General features: G+C 45.4%; 1 protein-coding gene across 1 annotated transcript; it reads left to right on the top strand.

Moving 5' to 3' along the window:
- Window positions 1-563: 563 nt before the first annotated feature.
- Window positions 564-14,291, top strand: tab3 (TGF-beta activated kinase 1 (MAP3K7) binding protein 3). The gene is made up of 7 exons (XM_036541006.1): window positions 564-733; window positions 8,760-8,928; window positions 9,480-10,725; window positions 11,211-11,371; window positions 11,877-11,970; window positions 12,105-12,188; window positions 13,374-14,291. The coding sequence occupies exons 2-7, from the start codon at window positions 8,827-8,829 to the stop codon at window positions 13,508-13,510; spliced, it is 1,824 nt and encodes a 607-aa protein (XP_036396899.1). The 5' UTR covers window positions 564-733; window positions 8,760-8,826; the 3' UTR covers window positions 13,511-14,291.
- Window positions 14,292-15,350: the final 1,059 nt, after the last annotated feature.

Raw genomic sequence — 15,350 nt, 5'->3', positions numbered from 1 at the left:
TAACATGCATGTACTTTACATATGAATTTGTACCGAAGTAACAAGAAATGTTTATATGCTGAGAGTTTTGGTTGGGGATACTGTGAAACAATATATTAGTAAATAGGATTTTTTTCTCAACAAATCATCTCAATCTCCAGAACTCATTCCAAATGTGTGTCTTAAACAGAATAGTATTTACACAATACCATAGACAATGATGTGAATACAGATGATGTGTTTCATGCAATAAAATCGATTGTGAACAATATGACTCAGTGCAGTGCTATTAAGTTCAAAGTACAACAAGGTAAACAACAAGGAGATTATCGTTCATCACAGAAATCTGCCATTTTGCCTACCTAATTCGTTGAATTCTGTTTTTACGGTTTTCCCTGTTAACCACAATACTGACCGCGGTCATTGAGTGGTCAAAGCGCTAAAACCTGTGATGGGGAGATAATTTGAAAAATCGGACCCCTTCGGCTATTTACGACAGTCACATGGTTTAGACCAGAGTCCTTCCACCTCTCTTCCCGTTTTTCTCGCGATACGCTTACAGCTCTCAAACGCCATATTGTAAATTTAGCTTGGCACTCGGCCTACTGCAGCAGGACCAGAGTTCTGGAAAGAAGCTGGATTAAAACTGGTCAACGTTAATCACCCCTGGGCTACGGGGCCACGGAAATTCCCTCGCCCAAAGGCTGCTGCTGAGCCCGAGCAATGACTGGTGGTGGTAGAGAGTGAATGGATGGTAAGCGGTTAAGGACCTAAGTTACTGTAGCTAGCTGGCTAGCTATCTTAAAGCGCAATTCTTGGGCTACATTACTGTAGCGTCGTCATCACAATGCATTTTATCTAGCAGATCTGTCATGTCCGGGAAGGGACAGTTAGCTAGCTAGCTAGCTAGCTAGCGATTGGACTTGTCTCCAAATTGCATTATATATTCTAGATATCTAGCTATGTCGATAGCAAGCCAATTAGCTAGTTAGCCTGGTTGACAAACGTTGGCCTCATTTAGCTTGTTAATTTTGTTATCTTTCTTGCCAGTCTAGTTTATTTGTCTCCAGGAGTAAATGTTTATGCTGAGAGTACTGAGTACATTTTGGTATGCGTATCTCCACAGAACAACTCACTCGCTCGCCGTGTCTGGTGCTGTAACGTTACCCGCAGTGTTGACACTTAACGTTTGCTAGCTTTCAAGCTAGGGGCTTGTGCCTGTGCTTTGTCTGGTTATCAGCCGGCGATGGCAGGACGGATTGCCAGCTTTCGAAGATCGGCCAAACGTCAACTAACTGGGCTTTCAGTTTTCTGATATCAACAAGCTAGCAAACGTTTACGTTAGGCTAGTTTCCGACAGCAACTGAAACACGTTTTCGTTACTCTTAGGTGGCCAGGTATATTTTTATAGCCCTATAGGTAACGTTGGACCAGATGCATTAATAAGTCAGTACATTTTAAGCCAGGGAGGTGGCTAGCCAGTCCAATGTAATTTAACTTAACTAACATTAGACGAGAGGACCTACCAAAATTTACAGCGTAAAGAGCTAGTCAAATACTTAATGTTAGCTACCAAGCAAGGTTTGGATGTCGCGTCGTTGCTTAGTGCGGTGTGTTGGTCACGTAAACAAACAAACCCGTGTTGTAATCGTTTTTTTGACGGAACTAAGCGCCATGAAATGGCTGGATAACTAGCTGGGTATCTGGCTAGCTGGAGTGTTTTTCTTTCTAAATGTTTAGACTCGCAGAAGCCTGATTTTCATCGTTAATTTGTCCGTCTTGCAAAGAGATTATAAGCACTGCTGGTAGCACCTTTCCCTTCCAGCTTGCTAGATGTTTTAGCATCTGGCGTATTTAGATTTTCCTAACTGCTGGTGCTTTCTCGGTGTCAACCTGGCCTAGCTAGGAAGGCTCCTTTGTCTCCTTGCTTGCAGCTGATGCAGCCTGCCTTAAACTGCCAGAGAACACAGGGACGGGCCATCATCCGAGACTCCTATTTATCGAGGAGTTCTCGGACGGTTAATGTTTGCTCGTTTAAAAACGAGGTGTATTAGTCTCTTTGGTGTCGCGACTAGTACGTCCTGGTGATGTTCGTGTCAGAGGCACAGCCAGGAGAGTTGTGTGGTCCCCTCCTTTACAAATCAGTACAGTGAGACATGATTCAGAGATATAAGCAAGACCCAGTTCCTGCTTGTGGATATCTGCGTTGACTGTCGATAACTCCTTACAGATCACCCATTGTAAAATCAGTGTAAAATGAATAAATCTGCTGTCGATTAATACTGCTGTATTTCTATTCGGTACGTCCAGCCTTAGTGCTGCCCTACATTGCTGCAGTCAACCTGCTTCACATAGGTGCCATAACCCATAACCCACATTGCCTATCCCACACCGCCGCTCTGAATCCCTACCCCACACTGCAACAGCTCCACATTACGTTGCATCACATTATTGTTGGATATAGTCGAATCGCTGTAAACAGCTACACAACTATTGCTGGATATTTACTCAGGCAGTTGCGAGTACCTTGCCCAAGGGTGCAACAGCAGTGCCCCGGCGGCGAATCAAACCAGCAACCTTTGATTTACAAGCCCTGCTCCTTACCACTATGCATACATGCTTTATGTGCTGTGAGCGCCGTCTTCTATTTTGATCCAGAAAAGTCTTTTCACCACTGTCAATCATGGTATGAAAATGAGGGGAATTAATTTTTGACATAAATTTTGTAGGGGATGTTTATTGTCCATGTAAGAGGATGCTGCTTGTGTAGGAATGACAGCGCCACTGTGACGTGTAACATTAGTACAGAAGCATGCGAGATATGCATTGAATTTATGTGGGTTGTGTCAGGTGCACTAGGTAGCTGTGCTGAAGTGTCTGTGAAATAATCAGATATTCGAATCATGTACAGTAATGAAATATCCTGCCTTTACCATGAAGCTGTAAACTTCACTTTTGGGATGTGAATATAAAGATGGTGAACCTATCAGTGAAGGAAAGCCAGTATGCATTGGATGCTTTAAGACATACAGGTGGTACAACAAAGCTGGTGGTGCAGTTGGCTGGTTGGTACCCAAATCTTTCCAAGGTATTTCAGAAAATTAGGAGCAATTCAACAGAAAATATGAATGACTTAATTAATGTGATCCTATTCTATGTACACAGACACCTGTACATGTAATATAGAAATAACAAAGGCAGTTAAATGGGTAACTTGCTCAGAATTCTGTTATTTGCATCTGTCTTATGCGTTACAAAGCTGCACTACAAAGTTGTTTTGCCTTGGTATGATAACCTTAATGCAGAATTGATGAGACTGCCTTACATGTCTTATTGCCATTTGAGTTTTATTTTGTTGTATGATGATTAGACAGCTTTCTGGCTTTATGTGTAATAACACTAGTAAATCTGATTTGTGAGGCCACTTGGGCAAAGTGAAGACCACTGATCACCAGACATAAAATTCATTCCAGTATGGCTGCGGGAAGTATAGTGTGCTGTTTTAAACACTACAACCGGAGTTCCATGACAGTACAAATGAAAGACTGAACAGGAAAGCAGATTGATAAAGAAAGGGTGTAAATGTTAGAGAAATCCATTCTATCAGAATAACATAAGGTCTTAAGATTTAGCATCAGCCAGGTTGCATCATTTGTCCCAGAGACGCTTTTCCCCCAGATGTTATATTTGCAGCTGGACAGAAGGCAGAAATGCCAGTTCCTTGTGAATAGTCTAGAGGCAGACTATATTGGGCATTGGGGTTATTGATCCAGAATGGCTTTGGTTTGGAGGTCCAAGTTTTTTCAGCCGTCTTGAAGCTCTCCATCTCCTTTAACATGGCAGAATGTAATTACAGGGAATTACTGTGTTGTTGACACCGTCATGTCATTGTGCTTCATTGTGTGCCACTGGATGACGTAAAGCTGTGGCCCATGCAGGGACCTAGCTGGAGTTGAGAGTGACTGAAGCTCTATCATGAGCTCATCATAAGGGTGGGGGAATGCAAGTGGTACCCTTTCCATGTATGCGCATGATTCGGAGTGGGAGACGTGGTGTGCACGGACTCCCACAACTTACATTTTATGTTTACGTTCATTTATTTGGCACATGCTCTTTTCCAGAGGGACTTACACAATGATGCCCTCACTAATGATTAGTAAGATGCACGCAGGCCCACCCAGAGTGGGAGAAATGGCTGATATTGTAAGGTGATATCAGCATACCTCAAGTTTTCATTTTTTGGGTCACACTCTCCCCTTAGAGAATGCATGTGCCCATGTACATGTATTTGTATATGTACTGCTCTCTGTAGATTGATTCCATTGTTTCACAGAATAAAGCAAACCTATATTCTGACAGAAGGAGGCTTGTTCAAGCACTTGTTCAGTGCTTTATAAAGTCATTTATTGTTGACAATGTGGGGGATTCAGAGGCAGAAATAAAACCAAAGGGCTCTGTCTGCCTCTAAGAAAGCAATCCTCTCACTCTCCTCCCGTCTGTCTCTTTGTCTCTCTCAATTCAGTTCTCGTTATTGTTCTTTCAGGCACGTTCAGATAACCTTGTTGTCATAAATTATATTTGTGTTGACAGTGTCAAAGTTTACACAACTGAGAAATCATGTTACAGAAGGCAGAGGTCATTAGACATATGACAGAGTATCGGTAAGCAATTGGATCCCTTCATGGCATAACACGGCATGATCAAACAAATTAAGGTTTAAGTTGAGGAATTTCCCACATGAAGATATATATCATAGTCAGAAATGAGCTTAAAGGTGGTAGAGTTTCAGTTCTGGAGGGGAGCTGAAGTAAATGTCTATACCTTTGGCAAAATTATAAATCAAATTGAATTTTGCAATTTCAGAAAATTCATGCATGACCTTTTTTATCTAATAGTTTTGCCCAAATTTCAAATTTGAAAGGGCTAGAATTTTTGAAAAGTATTTCGGCGTCTTTCAAAATAGCACCCTAATAGGTAGCATTGCATGCTTTGATACAATGAGCTGATACACGGACAAATTTTTGCATAGTTTGTCCCTCCATAAGAATGGGCCTCCGCTCTCCGACATTCATGTTAGCAGGTGCTACTGTTATTATTTTAAATGATGTTACACTTTTACTTTATTTTAGAAGGGAACCTACATGTGTTAAATATTAAATCGCCTATCTGCCTTTTTTTTGTTGTCAGGGATTGAGCGATGTTTGTGAGTTAAGTAGCTAGCTAACATGAGTCAGATTTTCTAAGAAGGCAAATATTGTAGACCATTGTCTCTGGCATTACAAATATATCCGATGTTCCTTTGATAAGTGTTGTGGCATAGGCATAGACAATAGGTGGCCAGCTAATTGTTTCATGCCAACAGCAACATAAGACGGCAGGGGAGGCACACTTGGAAGTAAGCCAGTGGAGTGTGCAGGGGGAGGCATTGTTGGACCGGAATCGCCATTTCCATGGAATGCTGGCTTCTTGCTTACAGTGCCACCACCCACACTCTATGATCAGAAAACTGCATAGGAATACTGACTCCGCTGCGGCTAACCCACAAACCAGTTAATCTGCTCACAGGTAATCGAGAGTCGACTGTGATGGTTTGAATTTCCAATGTGACATGACATAAATCAATCCCACGTTCCACTGTAAATACAGTATATCCATTGTCTGGAGCCCTAACTGTCAAATTAATTCCGCAGTATGCAGAACCTTCAACCTTTTCATTTCATGCAAAAATGAAAGAAGTGCCTATTTCGTAAGCAGTATGTCGGTCACCAAAGAGGCTTGCACTGCAAACTTACGCCATTGGCTGCATAATCTGCACAATACCCGTTTGGTTAGCACAACAAACCTTGTGCATTCTCACACAGTGGATATGTATCATAGCAGTGTGATTCAATGTAATAAAATAAATAGCCCTATTTTTTTATTCCACAGCATCACAGTTAACCCATCTACTTCTTTTGGGTTTGCATTTGACAACATTATGCATGACATCATAAAACGAACTAAAAGAGATGGTACAGTCTTGGCCAAGTTGTACCTGGAGGTTAGGTAAATGAAAAGAAAAAAAAAAACACTGGCCACACGGAAACGTACCAGAATAGTTATATATATATATAGAAATAAATGTTTTTTGTATTTTAAGGGGGTTTATATAAAGTGATATTTACTTATGTCGAGTCATATGTAACTCAGGGACTGCCTGTACCACTGCAGCAGAACAAGATTCTCAACCAGATGCTCTAATATAACCAGGTTATGACAGTGGTGCTCCGCCAGAGACGGGTTCTGACAGCACTGCTCCGTCACTGCCAGGATCTGCTGCCGTCATATTTTTGCTGTCAACAGCACAACCACATCTTCTGCTCAGAGCCGTTTTGACAGGTGTGTCCAGGGCTGCAGGCAGTCCAGATAGCATCACTGTTTCATTCATTAATGCTAAGAGGACTGTGCAGAGGGCTCTGATCGCAGCCCTGATTTAAACCAACTTCCCAGTCTTTACTCCACATTTGTAAAACAAGGAATGTTTTGCCAACGTAGTCTATCTAATTAGCCCGAAGAAATATATTTCTACAGCAACAGAAGTGTGTGTTGTGTTTTGGCCAGCACATATTGTGCATCATTTTTGTAAAAGCAGCACTTTACTGAAGTACTGTACTGTATATAGTGTTAATACATTTAATTAATGGAAAGTTTCTATAAAAAGCATCCCAGCCATTACTTATGTACTGCTTAGTAGTTATGTAATGCATTTCAGAATTAAACAGGGTATCTGTTGCTCTGTTGGTGTCAGCGGTTCCATTGAGAGTAGTGTGTACATGATCAAGGCCTACAAGTCAGTAAGAGCGCTGCGCTCTGCTACCTCGGGTCGCCTCTGTGTCCCAAAATACAAGGGCAGCATCTCTCGGACCCGCTTCTTCTCAGTACTGGCTCCACACTGGTGGAATGAGATTCCTGCAATTCATACAACAGACTCCCTGGGTGCCTTCAAGAGAAAGCTGAAAACTGATCTCTTCAAACTTTATCTCTAGTCTACCGCCCTCTCTATCTATCCTATCTAGCCCTATTTTCTATAAAAAAAAGCACTTTACATTAGTTTAGCACTCAGTATCTTACTAACCTCTTGCAGTACTTTTTGATAACTACTCTTAGCATTGTGATGCACTTATTTGGAAGTCGCTCTGGGTAAGAGTGTTTGCTAAGTGACATAATGTAATGTAATGTGTCCAGACACTGTGAGGAAGTGTAACCTGTTACCGTAACATGGCATTGGTCATCATGACTGCCTTATTTGAAGTTGCAACTGTCTCAACCTCAGCTACATTTTTGATATTATTAGGGTCAGCTATTATAGGTTTGCGGTTAAGCTCAACCCAGGATTGCCGCACTGTCATCACAAACTAGTTTGTGAGCTGTAGTAAGACAGCATCACAAATGCTCCGTTTGATACAGTTTTAATGGTTTCTGACAGTATGATTTTCTGTGTCAGTCAGTATGGAAAGAAATCTTAGCACCAGAAACATCACATGATCAAGTTAAGGTGATCAGAAATGATTATTATTGAATCAGGAAATGCAGTATTTAATGCAGAATTTAAAAAGATTAAAACCTGTCTGATGGCTGAGCTGGCTCATGCAAGCTGTATTGTTTTTTGTGAGGTGGCTACCACAGGCTAACAGCTGAGGTGTAGACCTGTGTGTGCAAAGTGACAGGGTTCAGTGAAGGTTATGAAATATATTTTTGTGACGTGTAGTGTTTGCATAATTTCTGAAATTTGCCTAAATGAGTTGCTCGTAACCGCTTGCTGTTATTCTACTATTCAGTGCTCACACTTCTACTGTTCAGTGCTGTTCAGGGCTGGCAGGCCACCTAGGTAAAATGGTGATTGCTGTGTCCATGGAATTCAGCTAACTGGCGGCCTTTGGACTTTCCTCTTTGTAATCCTGTTTCTGAACGTGCCAAAAAGCACATATGGTAACACTCCTTTCCCTGCTCCTGTGGGCCATCTGTGCCTACCGAGTGAAGTTCAACCACAGTGCGTTTGGCTGTGAAATGTTTGGTGTGGGATGCATTTTATTCCAATAGCTGACAGGCTGTAGGGTAGTAGTTTTCACATGATGATTCCTACCCCTCCGCATTTGTTTTTAGCTTTAGATAATGTTTTTAGGTATAGCTGGGAAGGAACAGAAATTGAGCTCTTATGATGTATATCAGTATAGTAAAGGCACCGGTTGTTTTGGTGATTTTGGCCTATATCAGAGGCCTTCTTTTGAAATCTAAGAACAGCTTTCTGCAGACATGTAACATGTAATTAATGTAAAATCTTATACATGGGCATATATTAATAAGTAATGTATAAGCAAAATAGTTATATTACACCAAAAACTTTTAATAATTTAAGTTCAAAGTCAGACATATTAAAGTTGACAGTTGTAAACAGTAAATAAGTAAACATGTAAATCATTCAAGATGAATGCATTTAGAATATGGGGAATCTAGAAACTTATTTATATATGCAAATGTTTGTTAAAGAGTTATTGCTCTGTTATTTTGTTAATTTGATGTGAAATGTAAATAAAGACTTGATTAAGAAACATAGTTGCCATACCAACCCAGCTCCACCACCATGCCAACCCAAAAATCAAACCAAAGGGTAAACGCTGCTACATTTCAAGCACTTCGATCGAATTCTGTCTTACGCTTGACTCCCTTAACATGTGTAAAAACGTGTAATATGCTGTCTCTTGTCCCTTTCTGTCCCGCCTCGTCTCCGCGTCTGTGCCCAGTGGAAGATGAGCGGAAGGCAGGAGGAGAGTTTGTGGCGGTGGGCTCAGTGACTCTCTCACCGCGGGGATGGCGCAGGGGGGCCCTCAGCTGGACTACCAGATCCTGCAGGACCTGAAGCAGCGCTTCCCTGAGATCCCGGAGGGTGTGGTGTCTCAGTGCCTGCTGCAGGTACATGCAAAGAACCACTCTGGGTGCTAAATGGATGTAGTCCAGAAAGTAGGAAAATTTAAGTTAAGACACAACAGTGTCTTAGTGGGGCGGCAGTGTAGCATAGTGGTTAAGGAGCAAGACTTGTAACCGAGAGGTTGCCAGTCCAATTCCACGCTGGGACACTGCTACTGTACCCTTGGGCAAGGTACTTAACCCACAGGTGTCTCAGTAAATATCCAGCTGTATAAATGGATAACGGGGGGGGAGCTAACTGATATAAGTCGCTCTGGATGAGAGCTTCTGCTAAATGCCTCTAATGTAATGTAATGTAATGTGTTCTCAACTGGCCTTTGTGTGGTAATGATGCTTGTCAGCACACACTGTTTTCCCCATGAGAGATGAGTCTGGTCAGATCAGCCAGCCCTGCTGATCAGTTAGTTTCCTCATGTAAAGTGTTTTTTTTTCTACCCCCATTGGATCACATTGACAGGTTCCAGTGTCAGCTGAGCTGATGAATTCATGCTCCTAAGAGATTCGTAACTGTTACTGCCTCTCCCCCCCCTCTCCAGAATAACAACAACCTGGATGTATGCTGCCACCTGCTGGCTCAGGAGAGTAACAGGTATCTGTATGGGGAGTACCACAGCTCGGAGGAGGGGCGACTGAGCCGGAACCACATGCTGCATATAAACCTGGGCTACCCACCTTCAGAGGGAGGCAACGCCAACGGGGTGGGGCGCACCCTGGTGCACAGCTCCAGTGATGGACACATTGAGCCTCAGAGGAGCGGGGCGGGCGCCAAGCAGCCCCAGATGGTGTTCCCCGAGCCCCACTCCGCCCCTGCAGCCATGGCCCCCTCCCCCGGGTACAACCCCTTCTTCATGAACGAGCAAGGCCGGTCCGCCGGCACCCCTCCCCCGCACCCCGCCCCCACGTACTCCCCCGTCCCGCGCTACACCATGAACCCCATCACGGTCACCCTGTCCCAGAACATTCCGCCCGCCCCCCAAGCCCTGCAGATCCCGGGCTGTCCCTACGGCAACAGCGGAAACACCCTCTACATCCGGCCCGCCCCTCCCCAAAGCCCGCAGCCCTCCCCCTGGTCCTCGCCGGTGGTGCCGGTGTACCAGCCCTCCCCGTACTCCTCTCCCTATCCCTCCAAACAGATGGCCCCCCAAACGGTCTACCACTCCCCCCCTCCCGCGCAGTTCCCCTCCCCCTACAGCTCGCCCCAGCACCAGATCCAGCAGACCTCGCACGTCCTCCTACCCATCAGCCCCCCTACCTACCAGCAGCAGCAGCAGGCCGTGTCCTACCTGCCCTACCTGAAGAACCAGATGGAGATCCCGCTGGAGGGGCCCCAGAGACCCCCAGCCCCCCGCCCACGCAGCAGCTCCCCCGCACCTGGCCAGCAGGGGGCGCAGCGGGGGCAGAGCTCCCTCTACATCTCCACCAGCCCCTCCCCCAGCTCCCCGTCCCGGGGGATCACCCTCACCGGGCCCCAGGGGACGTCCTTCCACCCGGGGATGTACATCCACCAGGGCCCCGCCCGGCCCCACCCGGCCTCCTCGCCTCAGCCGGGGAACTCCGCCTACACCTTTAAGATCAAAGTGTCCCCCGGCAGGGCGCAGCGCCCCACGGAGTCCCCCACGGTGGAAACGGAGTCCATCCTCAACATGGTGGATCAGGGGGACCACCCCGCCGCTCCCGCCCCCATCTTGCCCATCTCTGTGCTGCCCGGCAACATCGCCAGCCAGATCAACCACATGCCGCGCCGGTCCAGCTCCGGCTCCGATGACTACGCGTACACACAGGGTAAGAGGGAGAGTGTCTGTGTGTCCGTCTGACTGCCTCACACTCAGGCTGTGTCTTTCTGAGCGTGTGTGTGTGTGTATCTGTGCCACTCTTTGGGGAAGGAGAACATGCCTCACTCTCAAACTGTGTCTTTCTGAGCCTGACTCTCTGTGCGTGCGTGTGTGCGCGCGTGTGTGTGTGCTGGTCACTCTGTGGGAGGAGGAGAACATGCCTCACTCTCAGGCTGTGTCTTTCTGTGCCTGACTGTGTGTGCGCGTGTCACTCCCTGGGGGGAGGAGAACATGCCTCACTCTCAGGCTGTGTCTTTCTGTGCCTGACTGTGTGTGCGCGTGTCACTCCCTGGGGGGAGGAGAACATGCCTCACTCTCAGGCTGTGTCTTTCTGTGCCTGACTGTGTGTTTGCGTGTCACTCTGCGGGGGGAGGAGAACATGCCTCACTCTCAGGCTGTGTCTTTCTGACTCTGTCTGTCTGTGTGTGACTGTAGCGCTCCTGCTTCACCAGCGGGCCAGGATGGAGCGTCTCGTGAAGGAGCTGCTCTTGGAGAGACAGAAGCTGGAGCAGCTGAAGAGTGATGTCAACGACATGGAGTATGACCTTCTGCAGAGACGCTTCCACAGGGTCAACAGCTCCAGCCTCATCCCCCGGGTCAGACTCCTCACAGTCACACAGCAATATGCAGCAATATATTAGTAACAAAAACAGTACATGTTATATATTCACAAATACAGCTAGTACGTGCATACATAGGTACATGTAACAGCAACATCAGAACTTGTGTGTGTGTGTGTACACACACCCAACACGCCTCACCTTCAACAGCAGTAGCTGTTCCTGTAGCTTATTGTGCAGTAGGACTTTTGGAGCTGTGATGTTTAAATTAATGGCTAAATTTCAGGGTGAGTGGTATGTGTGTGTGTGTGTGTGTGTGTGTGTGTGTGTGTGTGTGTGTACACACATTCCTCAGTTCTGGTGTGTGTATGTGTGTGTGTACATACCTCAGATTTGATGTGTGTGTGTATGTGTATGTACCTTAGTTATGGAACGTATGCATGGGTGTGTGTGTATGTATGTGTGTGTGTGTGTGTGTGCGTGCGTGCACGTGTGCATGCACGTGTACCTCAGGTCTGATGAGTGTGTGTCTATGTCACAGCCTGAGGAAATGACTCGATTGCGCAGCCTGAACAGACAGCTCCAAATCGATATTGACTGCACCTTGAAAGAGACTGACCTGCTCCAGTCCAGAGGTATTACATGTTCCCTGTGCCACATTGACCCTTTTACTGCCCTACATTCACCCCTTAATGCACCACATTCACCCCTTCCCTGTGCTTTTTTTCACCCCTTCAATGTTGTTAAGATGAATATTGGGTTTTTCCAGGGAAGTTTGACCCAAAAGCTATGAGCAACTTTTATGACAACATCCAGCCAGGGCCTGTGGTCCCACCCAAGCCTGTGAAAAAAGGTGAGTCAGCTGACCTCTCTTCTGGGTTAATACAAGCAACAACCAGGCTGCCAGCACCGCTGTGTGATTAGCCTGGCTGCTATTATAGCTGCTCTGATGTTGTCTTTACAGAGGATCAAACTACTTTGCTCTGCCTGTAGCCTCCACAGTTTAGTCTTTGATGTGAGTAGGTCGTCATACCAGAGTATTTCAGGTGAACTCCAATAAAAGTGTAAAATTTAGCTTGCTACACGTAGGTGTTTGATCTAGCTAGGTAGGTGAAGAGCATGTTTTTGACCAAGATAGCTCCACTAATATGAAATAGCAGTGAAAATGTATGTCATTTTAAATATGTAGCTTGCACAGTTGACAGTTGAACATGCCCTGGATTCAGATGAAATGAACTGTGTTGAACACAGATTACAACACAAAACAATTTCAAGTGTTTTTTTGTCCTGTAAGTTGGGTTCAGACTATTTCATTTTTTTGGTATGTTTAGTATAGATGTGCTTTAGGTGGTCTGCTGTCATGATGTAAAATTAGGGTTTTATGATAAACCAAATAATGACCACCAGGGGGCAGTATGGATCTAGGATAAATGCTGTCTCAGCCAGTGCATGTGTAATTACATAGGTACTTCTATTTTTAACAGTGCAGTTTTGATGTGAACTGCATCAAGATGATGTAAGTCTCTTTAGTTGTAAAGGGGATGTTTCTATAGGCAGATACAGATAACAAAGAAAGACAGAAACCTTTATCTGCATTGAAATTGCCATCTCTGTGAAAAGAGAGGAAAACAAGGAACAGATTTATTTTCTGAAAGTTATTCTTTCTTTTTGAAAGAATTGTTGCAGGAAGACATTGTTGCAATTACTCTAAATCTGTATAAATAGAACTGTTTAATATATTTAAAGCGCTTTCTCTTTTGCTGTACAAGGTGTGCATTGAAAAATAAAAATGGAAAAAAGAACAAAAATATGGAAGAATACTACAGGAAAACAGATACCAACGGTGAAAACAACAGTTTTTTTTCATGCAAAAATCCCATTGCAATGTATGATACTCTTAGCGCAATTTGATTGATAACCTAGTCTTATGATTAGAAGTGCATGTGCTATGTGGCTGTTGTGGTGGTGCCTGGTCTCGTGTTGCAGTCGGACTGCAGGCTGTGTTTGTGCTGACGCTGACTCTGGCACTGTCCCACAGACGCTAAACCCAGAGCGAGGCCCGTGCCCCAGGACGAGGATTTCGAAGGGGTGCAGTGGAACTGCGAGAGCTGCACCTTCCTCAACCATCCCGCCCTGAACCGCTGCGAGCAGTGCGAGATGCCCCGCTACACCTGAGCCACGCCCCGCCACACCTGAACCGCACCCGACGCGAGGAAGACTCGGTGTGATGGGCAGTGTGACTGCTCCCACCATCTCCCACCAGAGACCCTGACCCTGTCTGTCCTTCACATATAGCCCAAACCCTCCCCTTTCCCCCTTCACAAATGCACAAGTCCTACTCCCACATCGTCAGAAAGCTTCCACGCCAGCAGGCAGTTTTCAGCTGTTTTTTTGTTTCTTTGAGTGTCATTCCATTATAGTCAGTGCTGTTTTCCCACACTGCTCCTGCTGCTGCCTCGTGACCGTCTCCCCTGCTGCACGACTTCCCAGCTTGGTTTCGCTTCGTCACTCGGCGACTCCTGCTCTCGCAGATTTATTACCCTCCTCCGTCCTGCACACGCGCACCAAACCTCTCCTCCATCCTTCCAGCACACGAACGTCAAACGCATCTCTCCCACCCCGCACACCTGTCCTGAATTTTGTCCACCCTTGACATGTACCCCGGAACTCGTCTTCCCATTTTGCACGTACATATACACTGAAAAATCTCTCTTTCCTGAACGCATACTCCCAACCCCTCTCTCCCTCCAGAGAGGAGCTACCTGAGTAAGTATACAAGAGAAAAGGGCTGTAAAAGAGACAGGAAAGGCAGAGGGCTGACGGGGACGAGGCGTGTGGCTCACAGAGAATGGGCCGCGACCTGATTGGATGTGGGCATGAATGACAGCGAATGGACAGAGGCCTCATGGGTAGTGGGTGTGGCTTACAGAGTTTGGACAGAGGCCTGATGGGAGAAGGGGGGAGAAGGGGGCATAGAGGAGATCCTGTGGTCCTTCGATTCAGCTGGAGACTGTTTGTGTTTACACCCACAAGCTGGACAATGGACAGATGGTTGACTTTATTCATAAAGAGGAGGAGCCTGATCTGATTCTTTCTTCACTGTACACTGTATCTGCTCTGTAAGAGGTCCTCTCATTGGATGAAGAACACTAAGAGACTTGCATATAAATATATTCCTGGTACTTCTTTGCATTACGCTCTGCTGTACTCAGAAGGTGTTGTTTTCTTGTACAAAAGCACTCGCTGTGTGAAATTGCTGGGCTGCGAGGGCCTCAGTGTGTGAATATGTGTATAAATATATCTGTAAGAACGTATATACTCGTGTCCACGGTCCAGACATGCCTATGAACAATTCAAAAGCACTGCATCTATTGTGAATTCAGGAATGTCTTAATATCTACTGTAGTTGGACAAACTTATGTCTGATGTATCCTTACTGTTGGCGGTGTGCCCAAAGAGAGACAGGGCCCACTTCAAATCCTGCTGTGCCCCATTCAACCCTGTAGCACCTCATCTTACACAAAACCCTGTAGAACCCCACCAAAGGCTGGGGTGCTGAAGGATTAGACAGGATAGACTACTGTAGTGTTAGGGAAGATAAATCAATAGTTTGGATGAGGTATTACAGGGTTTCCATGGGTGGGGTAATGTAGCGCTAACACTATATTACCTGCCAGACCCTCTGTAAGACCCCACTTAGCCCACAGGTTCACACGTATGTGAAGTGTTCATATTCAGGTCATGAGGTCAGCTTGTATGAAACAATGAAGGCTGATCTATACTGAGGTTGTAATTGATGTTGTTGTACAAGCAAGGTGTGATTTTTTTTTTGTTGTTTTATTGTATTAATCCTGGATATTTTTTATCACTTGTTTTGATTGATTTTTTTTTTTTTTGGTCAGCGTTCCTCAGAGCACAGAAGACTGATGTTGAGTGGGAGTGCTCCTCCCTGTGGTGGGGTTTGTCCTTCTCAGTGTTGACTAGTGCAGGTTCCTGTGGGCCGCTCCAGGCTCCC

This window comes from Megalops cyprinoides, chromosome 11 (genome assembly GCF_013368585.1).
Source record: "Megalops cyprinoides isolate fMegCyp1 chromosome 11, fMegCyp1.pri, whole genome shotgun sequence".
NCBI classification, from domain to species: Eukaryota; Metazoa; Chordata; class Actinopteri; order Elopiformes; family Megalopidae; genus Megalops; species Megalops cyprinoides.
This window is presented reverse-complemented; position numbering and strand designations above follow the sequence as displayed.

Coding starts and splice junctions, on each gene's coding strand:
- tab3 (XM_036541006.1), top strand. CDS start 8,827: ATGGCGCAGGGGGGCCCTCAGCTGGACTACCAGATCCTGCAGGACCTG. Junction 11,971..12,104: donor TGACCTGCTCCAGTCCAGAG/GTATTACATGTT, acceptor GGGTTTTTCCAG/GGAAGTTTGACCCAAAAGCT. Junction 12,189..13,373: donor ACCCAAGCCTGTGAAAAAAG/GTGAGTCAGCTG, acceptor ACTGTCCCACAG/ACGCTAAACCCAGAGCGAGG.